General features: G+C 39.6%; 1 protein-coding gene across 1 annotated transcript; it reads left to right on the forward strand.

Annotated features, from left to right (window-relative positions):
- Positions 1-175: 175 nt before the first annotated feature.
- zmp:0000000760 (collagen alpha-1(IX) chain) lies at positions 176-19,501 on the forward strand. Its single transcript, XM_027165922.2, has 27 exons — positions 176-793; positions 1,626-1,738; positions 2,537-2,660; positions 3,953-4,346; positions 5,094-5,171; positions 5,274-5,375; positions 5,459-5,512; positions 8,033-8,086; positions 8,212-8,265; positions 8,342-8,395; positions 8,525-8,578; positions 8,691-8,744; positions 8,828-8,881; positions 9,927-9,980; positions 10,080-10,124; positions 10,208-10,261; positions 10,362-10,415; positions 10,505-10,558; positions 10,691-10,762; positions 10,858-10,893; positions 13,820-13,864; positions 13,968-14,000; positions 14,685-14,831; positions 15,415-15,591; positions 16,321-16,411; positions 17,116-17,193; positions 18,369-19,501. The coding sequence occupies exons 2-27, from the start codon at positions 1,660-1,662 to the stop codon at positions 18,596-18,598; spliced, it is 2,325 nt and encodes a 774-aa protein (XP_027021723.2). The 5' UTR covers positions 176-793; positions 1,626-1,659; the 3' UTR covers positions 18,599-19,501.
- Positions 19,502-20,039: the final 538 nt, after the last annotated feature.

The raw sequence follows: 20,039 nt of genomic DNA on the forward strand, positions 1-20,039 counted from the left end.
TGGTCTATTTTTATGGCCAGTTCACTTTGTTATTAACTGAATTAAAGTATAGATTGATCGTATACTCTACACCCAATTCTTTTTCTGTCTTGATTTACAAGATCTAGTTCTCAGTCCACTTCTGTGAACCGCATTTCTGTTCCTTTTTGATGGAATGTTTGCAGAGCTCGAGTCAAGCCTATCCGTGACATTCTTCATCTTTCTATCAGCGGCCCCTAAGAGCAACTCCCATCCTGGTTAGGCTGCTGGCTTTGCGATTGACTAGTAGATACTACATGAGCTACTGTATTAGGGTATAAGTACTTAATTTTAACGATACCTACATTACACCTGATAGCTGCTATGTTGTAAAAGAGTTTAGGATTGGAATAGAAGTAATGCACTGTTCCCAAGATCCAACGCGCTCCTTTGACCCGTTTAACATTATTTTAACTGGTACAACAAATCAGGTGTGTTGGGAGTAGTAGTAACTGGAGGCTGTGCCCAGCGGTGGATCTCTCCAACTCGTCTCAAGAGTTTTGTGGCACACAGGGGTTATTTACTCAGAGTAATTCTCAACTCTGACCAGGTTGCCTACAGTATGTGCAGTGGGCTTCAGGAGCATACAAGAGCCATCAGGACCTAGGGTGGAGTGGAGCGCCAGGATCACGTTGGAGAGCAAGCTGCTGTGAACGGACTTCAAGCTTAAAGCAGTGCTCGGCCTAGAGATGGCACTTTAAAGCTGACTATACTGCAGGAACCTGGTGAAGAACCGGCTTCCCTCAGCACCATACACCACTCTCGAAAGGAATATGTAAGTCAATTACATTCATCTGGTATCATTTTAATAAAATTACAGCTAATTATTAGGACTTTAAAAAAAAAGCTAATACAAATCAGCAAGCTGGTTTATATTTTGCAACATGGTCTTTATGGGCTATTTAAAAAACGATCAATTCTACTGAGGTCCTGTACCTGACGTCCCCACGAGTTAGTACATGTTCATAATAAGCTGTAAAAACACTTGACATAGTGAAAGTATTCATTCTTGTTGAGAGCAGTGTTAATATTAGTCTGCATACTCAGGGGAAAAAAAACAATAATTAATCCTTTTTTTAATTAAATCAGTGTTGGCATTTTATTTTCTTCAGTTGGGCAACACTTGGACAATATAAGAGTAGACATGTTTAGTAAGTTATTAGTATGCAAAATGACAGTTTTTTTTTTTACTGTCTACTTGATTCATTTAATAACAATCTCTGCCAGAAACATGATGAATGGTGTTACACGTTAGGGCCTGTGCCTAATTATTTTAATGGTATGTGATTGTTTTATTTCAGGTCGAACCCAATTGAAATTTTTTAGCTGAATGTGAAATGCAGTTGAATAACAAAGTTGTCTCAAACTGACCTGACTTAAACCGAGGCTATAATACAACTGACAATTATACATTTATATATATATATATATATATATATATATATATATATATATATATATATATATATATATATATATATATATATATATATAATAAAACAACCAATCCACCTGCTTCTTTTCTGTTACATTTTTTTTTTATTCTCCACAACGAATAGTTCACATAATTGTCACAGTCCTTTTCTCGCTCTCACTTTCTCCTGCAGGTCCAATTAGCAGCTGAGGGTCAGAAGTTTCACCATGCCAGCGTTAAATAAAATGCTGGTTCTCAGTGTTCTGTTGGCTTTCTTGGGCTTCACTAAATGTCAGGATTTACCAAGTAGGTATAAGAACTGTTCATTCGAAATGACTGCACTCGAATTCCAGACGGTGGGTCAGTGTAAACTCGGACACATCACACAGAGTCTGGGGTCACTAACCCTAGGTGCATTTAGGTGTTTGATGTGCTGCACTTGCACCTGTAGGGAGCAGTATAGAGCCACACCAGACCAACCAGATCTCCCGTACAGACCGTGTGTATTCCTTACTCTCTGTAGCAGTGTGCATTGTGTACCATCATTTGGCTCATTGCAGTATTCCATGAACATATTCAGTGTTTCGGCACTTACATGCTTTCTACTCAAGCTAGAAAACAGATCGACTTTTAATTTTTCCTGTCACGATCTTTGCCTCTAAAAGTGATTACTTACTGAAGAATATAGCAGTGAAATGTTTGTTTCCTTTGAGTACATTTCCAGTATTAGGCTCTTGGATGTCGTGTAAATGTTGCTGGCTGTTATTGTAATTGCAGTTAAAGTTCCTGGGCACGATTAATTCATGCCTGAACTAATGTGCTCATTATATCCCATTAAAGACATTTTAAGAATTACAAAATGATTGAGAGGAGACTTTCTTTGCCAGTCTTTTAGAACATTACTCATTAGAAAGAAAAGCAAGTCGAGGAAAGTTCCGTGATTTCCATTCGCATTTGATCTGTCCAGCAAACAGCAATGTTTTGCTAACGTTTCTAAACCACAACGGAATGACTGTTGCCAATCGATGCAAGTGAAAAATTCCCCTGTATATATTTGGTTTGATTTTACTCTCAGCATCACGGTGTGTCTATTTGGTTTTCTAGGTTATGACCTGCTGGAAGAGTTTCGCTTGGTTGAGAGCAGAGGGGTGAGGCAGGTGAAAGGCTCGGAGCCAGAGTCAGTAGCGTACCGTGTAAACCCCTCCCTGCATCTCAGGAAGAGCCTGAGGTACTGTATTAAAAATTCATCTAAAATTAAATGGAAACAAGATTCACTAGGAAATAATCCATAGTACTTACTGGATAATTCACCATTTAAAATGGACTACTGAAAAATAAACCTGGACATTTAGGGGTTAATTTACTCTGAGGAAGAGCCAAGTTATACACAGATCGTGCACAGGTGGTGCAAAAGCTAGTCCATGCCAACCCTGTGATTGTGCCAAGGTTTAAATTGAGACAATGTTATACTTAGACACATGAGAAGTGTTTAGTCCCCTGCGACATGTGGTGTTCAGAAGGAATGGTATTTTTTTTTCTTCTTAAACTTTCATGAGTTTTCCATTGGTCCTGATTTTCCACCAAGTGCAATCTTTCCCTCCTCCAAACAATAGCTCTCGTTTCCTTCTGCCGATCAGATTTGATAAGTGCTAACCATTTCCGATCAGAATTTACTGTCGAGTTGGATTACTAAGACAATGCACAAAAGGATTTGATTATATGGATCAAACTGCTATATATTTTCTTTATTTACAGCCAGTGAAAAAAAACAGAGAGCTTCACAAGCTTAAGTACAATATAACATGCTGCTGGGACCACAGAAAGATACAGTGGGTTTTAGTTCTGTGCTTCCAGGGACTGCAGTAGTTTCTCCATGTGTTGGGTCTTTCCTAGTTGTGTGTGGGCCAAGCAAGCTGTCCTCAGTGAACTTCTCCAGCTTGACAACCAAATCATGTTTACATATGGAGAAGTGCACGTTAGTGCAAAATCATTGACCAAGTGTTCAGGCTAAATGTGGTGAATAGCATCAAGGAAAACAGAGAGACTTCTAGGTGGGGGCCTCCTAAAGAGAAGCTTTGCACTAATGTGGATTGTGAAATGGCCTCATTGTTCTCAGAAACATTAACTACTAATTTCAACAAACTGGCTCTGCTTAAAAACAAACCAAAAAAGCCACAGAAGCTATAACAGAAGAACAAGATGAGCTGTAAAAGACAATAGAGGAACAAAAGTGGGCATGTGGTCTAAATTAACACGATCCAAGATCAACCAAAGAACATGCAGAAACTGTATACAGATACAAAGCTTTGTGGGATTTAGTAAAGTTGTTGCCTTTTGCGTGTCGACACTTGTAATCAATTGGATTGTAAATTGGATTGTCTTGCACATGCATTTCCTGTATTTATTCATCAATGTCATAATCTCTCCCACATTACCAACTCTGCTAATCTTTTACACACACTGTCTCTTATTTATATCTCTCTAACGCCCAACATTTTGGCCAACCTCCTATTCATCCAGCGACGTTTACCCAAACGGTCTGCCTACTGACTACTCTGTCATAGCCACTTTCAAGATAACCAAGGACGAGGCAAAGGCATCGTGGAACCTTTGGCAGGTTAGCGACCCCGAGGGCCGGGACCTGGTAGGGCTGCGTTTTAACGGTGACTCTAGAACGCTGGACTACTTCTACAGCAGCCCCAGCGATATACAGATGTTGCGCACCTTTCACGGTGTGGAGAATTTGTTTGACGGTGAGTGGCACAAACTGGCGCTCAGTGTGAAAGGAGACCAGGCAAAGCTACTGGTGGACTGTGAAGAAGTGAGCGCCGAACTGCTGGATGAGCCGAGGCCAGTCATCCTCCGCGGCTACACCTCCATCGTCAAGAGAACTGCCGGCGATCGCCCGGTCACTGTGAGTAACTCTCAGGAATGCTAATTCAGCCTCACAACAGCTGACGTCATTTTCTGAATCGTTTTCATGTCATTTGGAAAGCATGTGAATTTCGGTGGGCTCGGTATCATGGGTGACGAAAAAAGGGGAAATAATAAAATAATTTGAAATCCCCTTATGCAAACAAGTGCTCGGTAAACATGAAAAGAAGGAGTAATGCGGTGAAAATGTTTCAAATATGCATATTTATACTGAGATATATACCGAATGAGTGTTTTTTTTTTTAAACAAATATGAACCCTACCGCTCTGCCATCTGAAACACAGTCAAACAGTAAGGGGAAAAACTCCAGCATGATCTGTGAAATCTGACAGACAATTATACAATCTCTGCTCAAGTTCTTCACTTCCATTCCTGATGAGCATCTCACAACCAGACGCTCTGTGCCTGATTCCAACACCTTTGTTAATTGTGAATAATGAATCATCTAACTAAATTACACATACAAGTGTAGATGAATAAAAAACTAAAAAAGCCATATTGTTGTAATATATATCTCAGAGACATTACCACTGAATGGTAATAATGTTCTATATATGGATGGATGGATAAAAAAATAGGCCTTACGTTACAGCTTATGCGTTAGTAATTCCTCCAATACCCTGTTTAGTTCTAGAGATTTATGAGGGTCAGAGAAGCTTAAAGCTATGCATATGATTGAAGAATGCAGGAAACAATCATTATAATATCCCCACGATGATTATACAGGTGGACCTGCAGAGGATGCGTGTTTCCTGTGATGCTGACCAGGCCTATTCCGAAGGCTGTTGTGAGCTCTCGAGTGTGGTGAGTCACCTTGTGGTGTGTGTAGCGGTCTCTGTGTATATATGCTTACTATTTATGATCAGAGCCCCTTACTACTATTCACTTTCCCCTTGCTTTCTATAGTGTGGAGGGCATGCAGAAATTGGCCTCAGTGCGAGAAGAGGCAAAGCCACATGTAAATGCACCCATGGACAGCCAGGTCCACAGGGAATTTCAGGTCCTAAGGTAGCCATATTTTCATCCAGCCTTTTCCCTGATGTTATGTGTTTGTACTATGCTGATCTCCGTGCCTTTCTGTCAATGCGCAGGGTCACGGAGGTCTGCCAGGAGAGACTGGAGAACCAGGGCGAATGGGAAACTGGGTATGAATTGTAGGCCAAAAACAACAACAAAAAAAAAACCTGAGCTCTACGTACCAAACTCAGTGGCACTTAACTGTAGCCTTTAGCTTACCAAGCTTCTGATAGACGCTCATTAGGGACTCACTGGGAAACAAACATGCCGAGTCATGAGCTCGGGGGTGGAGTATAAATGAAAGAAGAGAAGACGAAGGAAGAGAGAAAGTAGGGGTGGACTTGGCCTGGAAGAAGAGTGAAGTTGTGGAAAATGGCAGTGAAAGTATTGCTGAGTGAAGACATGATGGAAACAGAGCTAGGAATAGGCCTTGCTTCAAGACGGTAAATATTGCGGCTTGCCTCAATCTTAGCACGGTCATGTACTGCTGGCATTCAAAGCAATAATCGGTCTTTATTACGATTACATAAAGCACCACTACAAGCTGTCTCTGGCTCACACACTTCTAATTAAATGTGCATTCTATATAAAATCACCAAAGCTAGAAAACGTGTACTCCTTCATGCTCCTTCATCCTTCACACTGGTGTATGGTACAGGAGTCCATGAGCCTCGAGTTCATACAGTAGGAACAAAGGAAATGACCACAGAGGAAAGAATATGAGCTGTAGTGGGAAGAGACTGAGTAAACTGGTATCCAACTTTTCCCTGTCTGAAGTACTACAATTATATTTAACGGTATAATTAGGGATTAAAGGAGTTTGTTGTTCTAACTGGCTAAGTGTTTAACACGAAGGGGATAAATAATCACGGAGTAAACGCACAGGTCGGTGACAGCAGGATCAGGCTGAATGAAGCCAGAGAGCAGGCAGCAAATACAAAGGGCAGGGTTTCAGCATCAGCTTAATTAGAGGGCAAGGCACAATGCATCAGGATCCATTTAGTTTGTATACATTTGGCTGGTGCTTTTTCCTTGGGCCGTTCTTTCCACTCCAGACTTTTGACTAATTTATGTCTTTGATCTTCATCCAGTTCTCAGCGGTGAGCTGGAAAAGGGAAAAAGATCTCGACTTTGAAAGAGAAACTCATGACCACGCCATAAGACTCTTCATCCTTAACAAGACTGAATATCCTTAAACACTGTAGTAGGTAAAAATTAATTCCGATCGAGTGTATTACAGTCAGGAAACTGTTGCTGTGCTGGAGACAGCACAATATTTCCTGCCCTGAAAAGATGCACTGGATTATCCACTGCACTGGGTGGTCTTAGATGCACCAGAAACATTTCTTCTGACTGCTCTTACCACCTCTTTCCATTAATTCTTTCACACCTGTGTCTACAGACCAGACTCCGCTTGTGCTAATGAACTGCTTTCAAATGAAGTTGTTTAGACAATAGGCGCTAAGTGAATAAGTGCTTGTTTATGGCTCAAAGTGATTAGCCAAACAGCTGGCTGTGCTAGTGCAATGCTTAGTAAGGCTTGTTTCAGCAGTAATGTGCCAGAAAGGCAACATGTTAAATATGTAACAGCCTACTGGACAAATCGCATGGGGGGTAAAAGGGCATCAGGGATATAAACCCACTGGGTTGAAAGGATCCAGGACCTTGAAAACCATTACTGTAATTTTTATGAAAACTGAATGCAGTCAGCATCAGACACATGCTAAATCCTCTCTATAATTAGTTCTATGCATGTATGATTTATACGCACTTTAGAATAAACCTCTGTGGCGGTTTAATGGGTTAACATCTTAAACTCCTATAAAATACTGACCTTTACTGTCGTTTCATGTTTAGACACGAAGAGTATAGCAATGTGTTATTTTATGCACTGTTCGGTTTGGATCAAAGCAAGAACTGCAGCAACTTTGCATGTTTTTATTCGTGACAATCGCTTGTGGCTTATTGCTTGATGAAACGGTAACCAAAACAAAATGAGCTAAAATCCAGCATTCTGTAAATAAATCGTTTACTGTTCATAATATTAGGGGGGGCACGGCGGCTTAGTGGTTAGCACGTTCGCCTCACACCTCCAGGGTTGGGGGTTCGATTCCCGCCTCCGCCTTGTGTGTGTGGAGTTTGCATGTTCTCCCCGTGCCTCGGGGGTTTCCTCCGGGTACTCCGGTTTCCTCCCCTGGTCCAAAGACATGCATGGTAGGTTGATTGGCATCTCTGGGAAATTGTCCGTAGTGTGTGAGTGAATACGAGTGTGTGTGTGCCCTGTGATGGGTTGGCACTCCGTCCAAGGTGTATCCTGCCTTGATGCCTAAGATAGGCACAGGCTCCCCGTGACGTTCGGATAAGCGGTAGAAAATGAATGAATGAATTCATAATATTCACTATTTAAAAAAAAAAATCTGTCAGTTGCTAAGTTAAAGATTTAAAGTTAAGAGATTTTGAAGCACACAACTTGTTAACTATTAGGTTTACAGAATTTAATTATTGCAGTGCGGTCACAGGTATGTGTATATATTAAGGATTTTCCTACGGCTACGACACATCTCAAACAAGTATAGTTAAGAACTGATTTAAGAATCATCCGTTTTTAACACGTCCATCTGTAACCATGTCCTTGCTCTCTAATGTAGGGACGAAGAGGACACACCGGACAGGATGGAAACGTGGGTGAACCCGGTCCTAAGGTATTGTGTCTTCTTATTGTTTCTTAAGAAAAGCTTTCATTTTAAAAATGTTTCTTTACTTTTGTCCCTCCTGCTCTGACCTGTGCACTGAAAAAGCTGAACTGGAATGAATGTGTTTCCCTTAGGGCCAGCCTGGGATCAAAGGAGAAAAGGGAATGCGAGGACTCCGTGGCCCTGAGGTACAGTATTAGCGTAACGTGTACGGCATCTTCTTCTTCTACACATTCGCAATGTTAATGAATCTTCCTCTTGCAGGGTGACAGAGGGCCTAAAGGTTTCAAAGGTTTACCAGGTGCTACAGGCCACAAGGTAAGAAGCATAGCAGAGATATGTCTTAAGAAAGGTCACACGATTTATATGGCTGTACTGTGCAAATAAATGCATTGCATCATTCATTTTATCAGTGATCTTTATATTACGTTCCACTAACAATTGTAGGGAGTGCGAGGGCCCCCTGGAGAGAAAGGAGAGACGGGGCTGGCAGGAGAGAGAGTAAGCTAGACCAGAATTAAATAACTGTTTTAACCCATTTTAAAAGTTTCACAGCAGCTCATATTGCTGCTGGATAATACGTGACTCATTTGCTCCTCCTTGTCTCTTCCAGGGATCAGTAGGAGATCAGGGGTACCAGGGAATTCCTGGATATCAGGGAGTGAAGGTACTTTTTTAGCACCTTTTGTGGTTTTAAATCACAAAAACAGGTATCAATTGTCAGTCTCATTTTTTCCAAAATCTCTAAAGGGAGATGAAGGTCCCCCTGGAAATGATGGACCTCGAGGACCACAGGGCCTGCAGGTAGGTAATCAAATGGGAAGGAAGCATCAACAAACACTGCACCATTATTATATACCACAATGACATTTAAGACCCCTGGTCCGCTTTTAAATCAAAAACTAACCACCGGAATTCACCCATGCAAGCGTTACTTGGGGAAATTAAGTCTGTATGCAGTTAAGTGTGCAGAGGAATTCTTCTAAGCTGAAGCCTTTAGCTATGACTTTTATAAGTAGTTATAGGCTTGAGCTATGGCTCTCATGCGTTACATTTTATTAAGGGCATCAATGTAGCTGACAATGCAAACACAAATTCAGCTGGAAAAGTGATGCTGCTAGCTGAAGAACAAGGGTTTTACACGCTTCCTGATAATCAGGAGACAGGAATCATAAAGGGACAAAGAGTTACTCAATGACAAACCATGTCCAAATGTGCCCCAAAAGCATGACTAAAGCATCTCATGGAAAGCATTCCATTTTGTTTAAATGCAGAACAGCTTAAACACAGCAGTCATGAGATCATGGATGGTTTGGATGCCTTCTAAAATTTAATTTATACATGGTTTGCATCGCCTACATAGAAAGACCCAGTAAAAAGAAACCTAGTCTAGTAGTTTGGAGACGTCTCTACTGCAATGTACTGTATAAAATATTTTTAACAACTACAAGTGGTAGGCAATAATTGTGCCTAAAATGAGGTGGAGTGGAAACATAACTTTCTTTTGTAACATTCATAGCTACAATCCTATTAGGAACCTTTTTGCCTCTTCTGTGACGATAACAATTAATTACAAAACTATTATATTTATTGTTAAATAAACATACATACGACTAAGGTTGATTCTCTATGATCTCATAAGTTTCTTATGCACTTTTTGGACTATAATTTCCACTTGTTATAGGGACTCTACTTGAACTCTGGCACCCGAGTGTCTTCCCTAGAAGCTACAAGGGTTCCCCAGAGAGACAAACTATAGAATATTTAATGGCTCCAAGGTTGATTTTTTTTTCCTGTTATATTGAATGATCGTGAATTATATCAATGTTGTTGGTTATCTATTTGATAGGGTATTGTGGGAGATCCTGGTGAAAGAGGAGAACCTGGAGAAAAAGGAAAGCCTGTAAATATTCTGCTTACACAATTGTGTTAAACTAATGTATTAGAGTTTAAAGCGTATTTATTACAACGCTTTTTTCCTCTCTTTATCCATTCTATCCAGGGTATACAAGGGCCTAAGGGAAGAGCTGGAGGCATGGGAATAAAGGTAGCCAGAATCTACGTTCATCACAAGTTATCTACAAATAAATGGAAATGTATGTGAGTAAATGGAAAGTATGTGTCTTTCAGGGCATTGTTGGTGATCCAGGTTTACCTGGAAGGGACGGAGACTCTGGCAACGAGGTATGATCTGTTACTGTGTCATTGCTCTGTGAGGTTATCGCTCATTCTACTTCTTTCATTTTTGCACTTTTTATAGTAATTTCAAATCGTTTCCCCACAGGCTTATCAAGGAGCTCAGGGGCCTGAGGGAAAATTCGGAAGACCTGGCGACATGGTAATGTCCGCGTTCCTCACAGATGCTTGTTTTAATGAACCAGTGTTATATGTGGAGATTAAATATGGTGGGATGTTTTCTCCAAACAGGGTGAGAAAGGCACTCAGGGGCCTCCAGGGAACATGGGTCCTCAAGGACGTACTGTAAGTGCTTACTAAAATCCGCAATCTGGCTACACAGTGCCTGAACGGTTCTAGCACGTTCTTAACGGCTCTGTAACAGAGAACATAGACTCAACCTTCTGCTATATTTAAAAAAAATGTTACATTCTCCAGGGTCTGCAAGGATATAAAGGCTCAGCAGGAAAGCCAGGAAGACCAGGACTCATGGGGCCTCCAGGAAGAACGGTAAATGTTTTGGAAAGATGTTCCTGAGTCCTGTGAAATATGTCTATTCTCTCTAAAAGTATTTCTCATCCTAAAATGTGGCTTTTTATTTCTAGGGACATATAGGATTACCTGGAAAACCAGGGCCAAAGGTAATGAACTCTGCTCGCTTTAACTACAAGCTCACTAGGGTCCAAAATGAGGATGGAGAATAAAACGTATGACAGTAAGGGGCAAGCTGGTATGTCCATTAATTCTGCTATCAAAACGCATCATTTTAATACCGCTAGCTTGCAAAACGGACAAATTAAGTCAAGAGGCTTTTGAGTTAGATCACATATCAGTATGCTGTTTCACTGGTCATGGATAATCTCTTCCGTAATGACATACAGGGAAATATCTAAAAACAGGTATGACTTTTTTTTTTAGATGACAAATACTTAATCTCTTGGCCCTTTCTAATACATCAAGAATTTTGACATACCCAAAGTAACGTTCACTTACTGGTAACATGGATAGAAATCTGTTAACCTACTGTAGAGGTTTATCACCCAGTTTTTCAGACATTGAACAAAAACAGGTTTCATTTACTGTACATCAAATGCATTAGCATAGAATATAGCATGCTGTGCAGCAGATTGCTCAAGATTTAATTAATGTCGTTAAATCCAGTTTAGAATTCAAGTCACTGTGTATGCGCTGGATATTATCGAAAAAATATAACCTACTGTTCACGTTACAGCGGAAACTACTTCGTGAGCCTGTTCTTTCGTCAGTATTTAGAAGAAAGAAGCTTCTTAGGTTTATGATCTCTTCTAGAAATAAAGTGAAAGTCACCTTTATGAATTACATGCCCAAGGGGCTGGGTATAACAGAAGAATAATACAGGGCCTAAAACAGCACCTTGTGGGACACTGTTACACAGCTTCAGATGTGGACTTTACAATCTTCATTTATGTTAACAAACTGTCATTGGGTCGGTCAAAAAAGATTTAAGCCAGGCAAGAAAGTTCTTCTGAACAACTTTTGAACTGGCTGTTTATTTATTCTGTTCAATAAATTATCGGTCATTAGTGTAACATACTGTATACAAATCCAGAATCTGAGGCAAGTATCAGGTCAATGACCGATTTAGCCAGTGCAGAACAGACTGAAATACATCCTGCTTGTCATTACTATTTCGAAAAGAATAAGGTTGTTGGGGAAGAACTCTCTGCAATCTCAGGAAACACAGCACATGCACAGGAACATGGCTGTGGTTCTCAAACAGTGTGGAATCCCCACGTGTTTAAACAATGGTGTCATGTCTGCCCTGCAACGTGCACCATGTAGCCATGCATAGCCAGCTGGCAATGAGAGCAGGCACACAAGTAACTGTCTGTGACTTAAAAAACACTGAGTCCTCTGTTCTCATTCCAGTCTCGGTTCTCTATTCCAATCTAACCTCATTTCCTATACTTAATTCACAATTCATTCATTGGAAGTCCCCATGGTGTTTAATCGTTTTGTTCTTATTAGACATATTTAGAGCCCATTTATCCTTCTAGTGAGGATTTTATCCTGAAGTTACGAAATCAATATTCAGACCTCGGATATAACTACAGACTCAAGTGCGTTTTCAGAAGATTTTTCACCCATGGGATGGACCTGGCCTATAAGTATACGTGTGTTTGGGTTACGTGCAGTTCTGACTTTGTGGCCATTTGTCTTGTGTGCCATCAACTTAAGAGATAAACGTGTGTGAAAGTTATTGTTGAATAAAACAAAATTTGCTGTGACTGACACATATGTCTATATAAATATTTTAATTCTTGCCAGCTTCTCTGCTGTGGATCGTTGCATTAGACATGTTTTAGATATGTTCAAATTATTATCAGATATTTATTGTAAATGAATATAAAACTTTACATTTTTATTTTAGTTTCTATACTTAGTTACTACTTTGAGACAATTTGAATAGTTAAAAGTGCTACACAAACAAATCAAACTGTTTATTATTTTACATTTGACAGCATTTTCCTTGCTAGTTTTAGAAAGCAAGTGCGTGTGCTTAAAGGCAGCCACTGAAAAACCTGATCTCAGACTCTTTACTCGATAAAAACCTGGCACTCTCAGAGCTGTGAACACAGGTGATTTGCATAATCTGCCTCAGGAGGAAAAGAAATCTGCTCAAGCAGGATGCTTAGTCCATTTGTAAACACTGACAATTTCCCTGCACAAATATTGACATGATTTATCTAACCAAGACTTCTTGTGTTATCATGAATCGTTGTAGTCTCGCTATGTAACTGGAACATTTAGATAAAGTTTTGTTGGGACATCAACAGCGAGTCTGATTAATCATGAACCTAACGTTATGCCGTGAAGAACAGGGAAAGCAGAAGCAGCACGTTAACTCTCTCTAACTCAAGTCCTTGAAAGGGTTGGGACAAAGAGAAATGTAGTAGTTCAGAAGTAGAGAAAATTTTCAGAATACAGAGAGAGAGAATTTATTCATTTGAAGCTTTTCATATTTGTAATTGATGGAGTCATTTCTTCTGTTCGTCTACAAAATGTGCACAACTTTATAATGGCTCAAAGCTGTAACGGCATTATAAAGAACTTTCAGCTGGTTTTTGCTTAGTGACCAATTGAATAGTGAACCAATTGCTTATTTTCCCGTGCATGAGCAGGGAGCTTCAGGCCGTACGGACTATATAAAAGTGGCAGTAATAAAACATGGTCAAATAATCGATGACAAACACAGAGATGAACATTAAGAAGAAACTCTATGACTGTTGGTTTTTCAAACCCAAGTGTTTGGACATATTCTGCCTCTGGCACCACAAATTTTCTGCCTTATGGAAGGATTGGAAAAACAGCTTGAAGATGAAACATTTGGAACGCTTCAATGTAAAAACACAAAAAAAAGAAGATGCATGTCAAGCAAAAACTAAACTTGTCAGTGTTGGTTATATTTTAAAAAAAAAAAAGCTGTCTAAAGTACCACTGGTGGTTGCTGTGAAATGTATCCAACATCTTGATCATACTACAGCGAGTGTTTTTTTTTTTTGCTGTTACTACTTCTGTATTTTACAGGGAAGTACTGGTATTCCAGGATTACAAGGTGTAAAAGGGCAAGAGGTACTGTACTACACACCTTTTCTTACATTTTCTGTGAACAAATGTTCTTCTTTCTAGGCACACGGTGTGAGAATGATCATGTGAACATTTCTTGTTTACGCAGGGTGAGAAAGGACAAAAAGGACAAAAGGGCATGGTAAGATTTCAGTCTTTAGGAGCTAGCGGTTCATTTTTTTTTTCCTATTAGAAGTATGTTAAAATCATGGCAATTAAAAGAATTTAATCAAGATTTGACACGTTTACAGCCAAGAAACAGTGTGTGACAGTTAGAATGTAACAGTAACATGCACATATAGCAAATTCACTGCTATTGTTTCATACACACACACACACACACACACCACTTCAGTCATGACTCTGACTGCCGAGTCGAATAAGATCATCACAGAAACGTACATATACTGTACTTAAGCCATATCCTATGAGCAGGAGTGCTGTTATAATGAACATACGCATGACTGATGTGTAATACCACAGCACAATTGTGAGTGTGATGCTACTTTCATACAAACGTTCTAAACAAGACATTTATCAAGTAACTGACATTTCTGAACTAATATGGGCAGAAATTTTGTTGTTTTCGCTCTGACAACAAAAGCAGCTCCCGATAGAAGCCACAGATGGATAAAGCATTGCATGTTTGATTGAAAGTGTTACTGCACTTCCTGCGGGCTGTCAATGTAATGTACTACTGCTATTGGTGTTTTATGTAGCAAACACGGACGAGACGAGGGCTCGGTGCTCTCGTGAACCAAATTTAGTGGAGTAAAAATAATTGTTCTATTATTTAAAAGAAAAGTAATATTTGTACACGTTGAAGGTAGGAGATAGAGGTGAGCTAGGGCCACAGGGAGGACAGGGGAAGCGTGGACCTGCTGGAGATCCTGGCCGTAAAGGTGGTGTGGGGACCAAAGGTGTCCAAGGAGACGCAGGGCTAGAGGGATTTCAGGGATCTCCAGGACCACCGGTGAGTATTAGATGTTCAAATCTTTCTCTCTACACCACTTTTATTGCCTGTTTATATTAATAAACAACTCAAGTGTTTATTAACCCTTTTTATTCCAGACTATAATCTCAGGAGAACTTGTCAGTCTTAGGTTTTTTCTGTAGTTAATGCAAGCTACAAGTTATTTTTGTATTTGTATTTCTGTTACTGACAAACGAAAACAATTTCATAAATGAGTTTCATAAATATCGTGCTCCTTTAAATTCGGTTACAAAACACTGCATCTTTAAAGATACCGGCGTTTTACCACTTGTTTTTGCATGTATAAGATTGTGTGGTAACCATTGTGTGTCAAGAGAGCTAGTAAACACTTTCTCATTAGTGTGCTTTCTGTAGCTTGGGGCAAGGTTTTCATTTAGTGTGGGTCATAAATCTATAACGATCCTGGCAAAATGTTGTTGGCTCTATTTTTTCTTCATTACATTGTAAGCCACATCCTTTCCAATCTTTTGTATAACATAGGGCAAAGCTGCCCTTAGCTGGCTGATTTGTTTCAGAGTTAAGTCTGAGCCAGTGATGCATGTGGTAATAATTTCTCTCCCAGGGCCCAACACTCTCAGCCCAACATGTTATCGAGGTCTGCAAGCGTGTGGTGCTGGAACAGATGTCCACATTTGCCAACTCTGTGAAGCGGACATGTGCCGCTGTGTGTCCACTGTATGGTGATGTGCCCATGGGTGCCCCTGGTCCCGCAGGACAAAAGGGACCACCTGGACCACCCGTGAGTCTGCCATTCCTGCATGACATTAAACAACAACAACAACAACAACAAAAACACCTCTGTAAACCTAGCATTGGTAATGTCTGGGGGAAAAACTTTAGATGTGGTTTTATTTAGACATCGCAAAGTGAAAACGCATGCCTTTCAGCCCCGTTAGACATCATTATAATTTTATTTATTTTTTTGTCTTGGTAAACAAAGACAGGACTTGCAACATACATTAACCTTCTCAGAATCCCCTGCTTAGATATGTAGTGTGTATGCGACAAGAGAACAGGCTGCAGGTCTTGTTACACTGGTTGGAATTAAGACACTCAAAATTTCCAAGTCTCTATGAAGACCCAGTGGTTAGAGACAGAGGCATTTGATGTGTTAAATAATCAGAAAGAATCCCCTATCTGCCTTTAAAGGGGAAAGTCTGAATTATCAAACATGTTCACTAAAAGTTCACCAAGCCTCCAATGCATGTAAAAAGATATAAAACTGACTCTGCATGGCTTATAAAAAATGAATTATGGTGCTTTTTTCGACTCATAGTTTTACTACTTCAGGTGCATTAAAGGAAAGACTGAAGAAGTTACAAGTTAATATTACAGAGCAAATTTATAGTACAGTCAGCAGGAATTTATTAAGACATCCCATGAACCTTAAAACTGAAAAACAAGTGTTAGAATTGATGTAATAGACTTTACATAGAATGAACTATTACTTTCGTTGGCCTGTCATTAGGGTGATCCTGGCACTGATGGTGTTGATGGAGAAGTAGGGCAGCAAGGATTCTATGGCGAGTTTGGCGATCCGGGCAGAAAAGGGCCACGAGGTACTGTATGTTTTCGAAATACTCATAATAAGCATTTAAAAATGCTCATATTCATTTTGTGAAAAGGTGATATAAAATAAACCTTCAAAATACAACTAGTAACAATTGGGTGTTCAAACACCTAGCAGCTGAATGGGAAAAAAAAAAAAGTTGATTCAAAAAGAGTCTGTAAGGCATGATTCTTATTCATAAAGTACAGATAGCCAACATCTGTCGACAGAGTAAATGTACTACGCTTAGCCAGCTGTTGGTCTCCGTTCCAAAAAAACATCAAAAAGATGGATGCTCACACGGATACATTCAAAGGATTCTTTACAATGTCTGAAGTATTACCACATATACTATATTATTTTGAAGATTGGATGCAATGCAATGATAATAAATGAAAAACTGCAAAGGCAAAGAAACCAAATGAATTTATTTATTTTTATCTATACAGCAGCTCTGAGGTCCTGGATGGTTTTTTTTTTTGGTAACAGACACGAGCGAAGCTTACTTGGTGCTATATAAGGCTTTAGACTAAACTGAAAACATGATCAAATATCATAACGAATGATAATATATAGTTATGTGGTAGTTTTGTTGTAGAGCTAATGCAATTACTGTATATTTACACTATATTCGGTTATTCTGCAGTGAATAATACCCATATGCATGTATACCATTTGTACTGTAGTTTTAATAGTCTACTTTTTTCCATGCAGGTGATCAAGGAGAGAACGGAGACAAGGGTCCAAAAGGCTATGGTTTAACTGGTTACACTGGAGACCAAGGACAAAAGGGTAATTTCATGCATTCATGTCATACGAATCAGCTTCTTAATTTTTCTCCAAAGGCCAAAGGTTTACATTGTCTTGAGTTTTTCACAACTCCACACATTTCAAGTTATCATACCTTTCTTTTGGTAAGTCCTACTCTTTTTTGTCCATACGAGATATAAACAATCAATCAATAAACAATGTATTTCAGCTTTAATTCACTATAATGCAGTAGGTCAAACATGATTTTTCCTACTGACCAGTGGCTGTACTTAAGGGCCTACATTTAGTGATAATGCTTTTGGCCTTAATTCCACGGGTAAATCAAAGGAACTCAGCCAAGACCGCATGCGAAAAAAATCCAGTTCCTCCTTAATTAAGAGCAATTTCCAAACAACAAAATGCACCATTAGCATCCCTACAAACAACTGTAAGCAAATATAGTCTTCGGACCACGAAGACACTGCGTTGTTCAAGAAAGAGACACAAATGATCTTGACACGGATGAACAATCTTTGACCTGAAAGGTTCAAATGAGTCCCAAAGGAACTCCAGGACCAGCATGAAAAAGCCAGACTAAAGTTTGCAGGTGATCACCAGCTATTTTATTTGGAGGAGTGTTCTCTCTTCAGAGAGAGAGAGAAAAAAAAAGGTCAATGTTTTTGGTTTGGTCATAATGATCACGGCTATGCATGTAAGAAAATCACCATCACTATATCCCATGCTTCAAACTATATTTAAAGCATGGGAGAGGCATGATGTTGTGTGGCTGGTGCACAAGTGAAAAGTCCTGGAGTCACCATCACAAAGCCCTTACCTTAATCCTAAAAATGAAGAGGCCCACAAAAATCCCATTGAAGAACTGTGAACAGCTTGAGGACAGATATCCCAAGCATTTGACCCAAGTTAATCAGTTAAAAGTAATGCCGCCAAATGCTAACAAACTCTGAAAACTGAACTAGCACACTAAAACTGAAATAAGCCTGTTTATATATATTTTTAGTATGAACGTCTTTAGTCTACATCTACAGTATGTAAACCTTTGGCTGCAAAGCTATGATTATGATGACATGGTTTTGCAGTGAACTCTGTTGCAAACATTCTCAAGGACCATTTATGTTAGAATGCTTAGAAAAATCAATCACTCAATCAATCAATCAATAAGGCAGATTGTAAGATCTTAACTCTCATATTTACAGGTCAGCGTGGGCGACCTGGCAGAGCATTCGATGGACGGCCTGGTCGAATGGGTGAGAGAGGCCATGTTGGCCGACCCGGACTGAGGGGTCACCCTGGACTACCTGGGGTTCCTGGAGTTTGCCTGTCATCAGGGTGTGGTCTGCTCAATGGGAATGCTGGTAGCACACCCCAACAAGCATCTCCGAGCTCATCCCGACGGACATCACAGAGACTGCGGGCACGGCCATAAAATTACAGGATGACTGCAATTACTGTATGCAATTGAGTAGAGCATGTCAACTGATGTAAATAGAATTATAACCCCTCCTCATCAAAAAGACTGTTTTCAATAATAAAGAGCAGAACCATCACAGCTACAGGACTGACTGAGGCCAAATAAGGGAATTTGTTTTCAAAGCAATTTAGCTGGCTAACAACTTACTGTAATTATTACTAATAATGTAACAGGCATTAATGTGGGTTCTGTGTTGTTGTTATGGAAAATTGTCTTTGGACACAGTTTTGTTTGTGTTCTTCCAGGCAAGTGTTTTCCCAAAGATACAGCATCACGAGTCAGAATCTTTTTTCTCGAGATTGATTTTGACCACTTCTGCTAACACTGGTTTGAGATGATGTCCCATCTGCCACATCTGGGGACAGAAACCTCCAGAACGATTCTCACATGCTTTTATTCTGACCTAGTGGTGAAAAAACAACAACCTCAAACTCATAATTCCACAAGTTTTTCTTCCTTCTGGTCTTTCTTCTGGTCATCATGCCAAGCTTTACGAGCATCCGGATACTATAATTTCTATCGGTTTACAGTTCGCATAAGCACTCAAAGCAAAATTCTGGAAGAAAAAAGACACTATAGTTTCAGAAGTTTGTGCCAAATGCTAAGTAAGCATTTTACTATTTTTTTCTTGCAGTTCTCTCAAAGTAAAACATCCAACTGTCCATCAAATGTGGATCGTTTGTGAATAAGGTCACTAGATGTCATTTGCTCAGGCTTCTTTAGAACAAATGTGTGACTACTAAAGTGCATCCTTTAAAGTCTCTTTCAGCAATTTCAGCAAGTGCCTTACGGTTATTCGATAACAATATACTTTTGTCATTTTTACTCACAAAAAAATATGTTTAGTTATTATTTGTCTTAAAGCATTAAATAACCCAAATCATTCTTGTGGTTTCTGCTGCAATAATTTATTTAGTTCTCTTACAAGGACGATAATTACGTGACTCGGTTTGCTCAAAACATCAAGAATAAATGTTCTATTAAGAGATAAACTGATGTGTTACAAGACTTACAAGAATAGACAGTTTAAAAAGCATGTAACTGTAGATAACCTGTCTAATAGGATTGTACCGATCACCATTTAAAGCTAGAAAGCAGAAATATATTTGTATTGTGAAAGCTGGGGTTTAACCCGAGTGATGGCCAAGCTAATCACATCCATACATCTTTAAAGCTGCTACTCCACTTTAATAACACTTAATATTGCCGGATCTGATACCAATAAGACACAAGTGTTACAGGTGTGTATGCAACTAGTGACTGAGTATTATATTTGACTTACCCCAGTGTCGCTTGCTGTGGACTCTCGGACTCTAGTCCCAATTAACTGCTTGTAGGTTTGTAAGGGCCAGGATATTCTACCAATTTTCCCCCTCATCCACCCGCTCCACACTTA

This window comes from Tachysurus fulvidraco, chromosome 4, assembly GCF_022655615.1.
Source record: "Tachysurus fulvidraco isolate hzauxx_2018 chromosome 4, HZAU_PFXX_2.0, whole genome shotgun sequence".
Lineage (NCBI taxonomy): Eukaryota > Metazoa > Chordata > Actinopteri > Siluriformes > Bagridae > Tachysurus > Tachysurus fulvidraco.

What these genes read in the sequence shown, in the direction of transcription:
- zmp:0000000760 (XM_027165922.2), top strand. Translation starts at nt 1,660, where the DNA reads ATGCCAGCGTTAAATAAAATGCTGGTTCTCAGTGTTCTGTTGGCTTTC. An exon ending in CTGGAGGCATGGGAATAAAG is followed by an intron (nt 10,125 to 10,207) that starts GTAGCCAGAATC and finishes TGTGTCTTTCAG; the next exon opens with GGCATTGTTGGTGATCCAGG. An exon ending in CTGGAAAACCAGGGCCAAAG is followed by an intron (nt 10,894 to 13,819) that starts GTAATGAACTCT and finishes TGTATTTTACAG; the next exon opens with GGAAGTACTGGTATTCCAGG.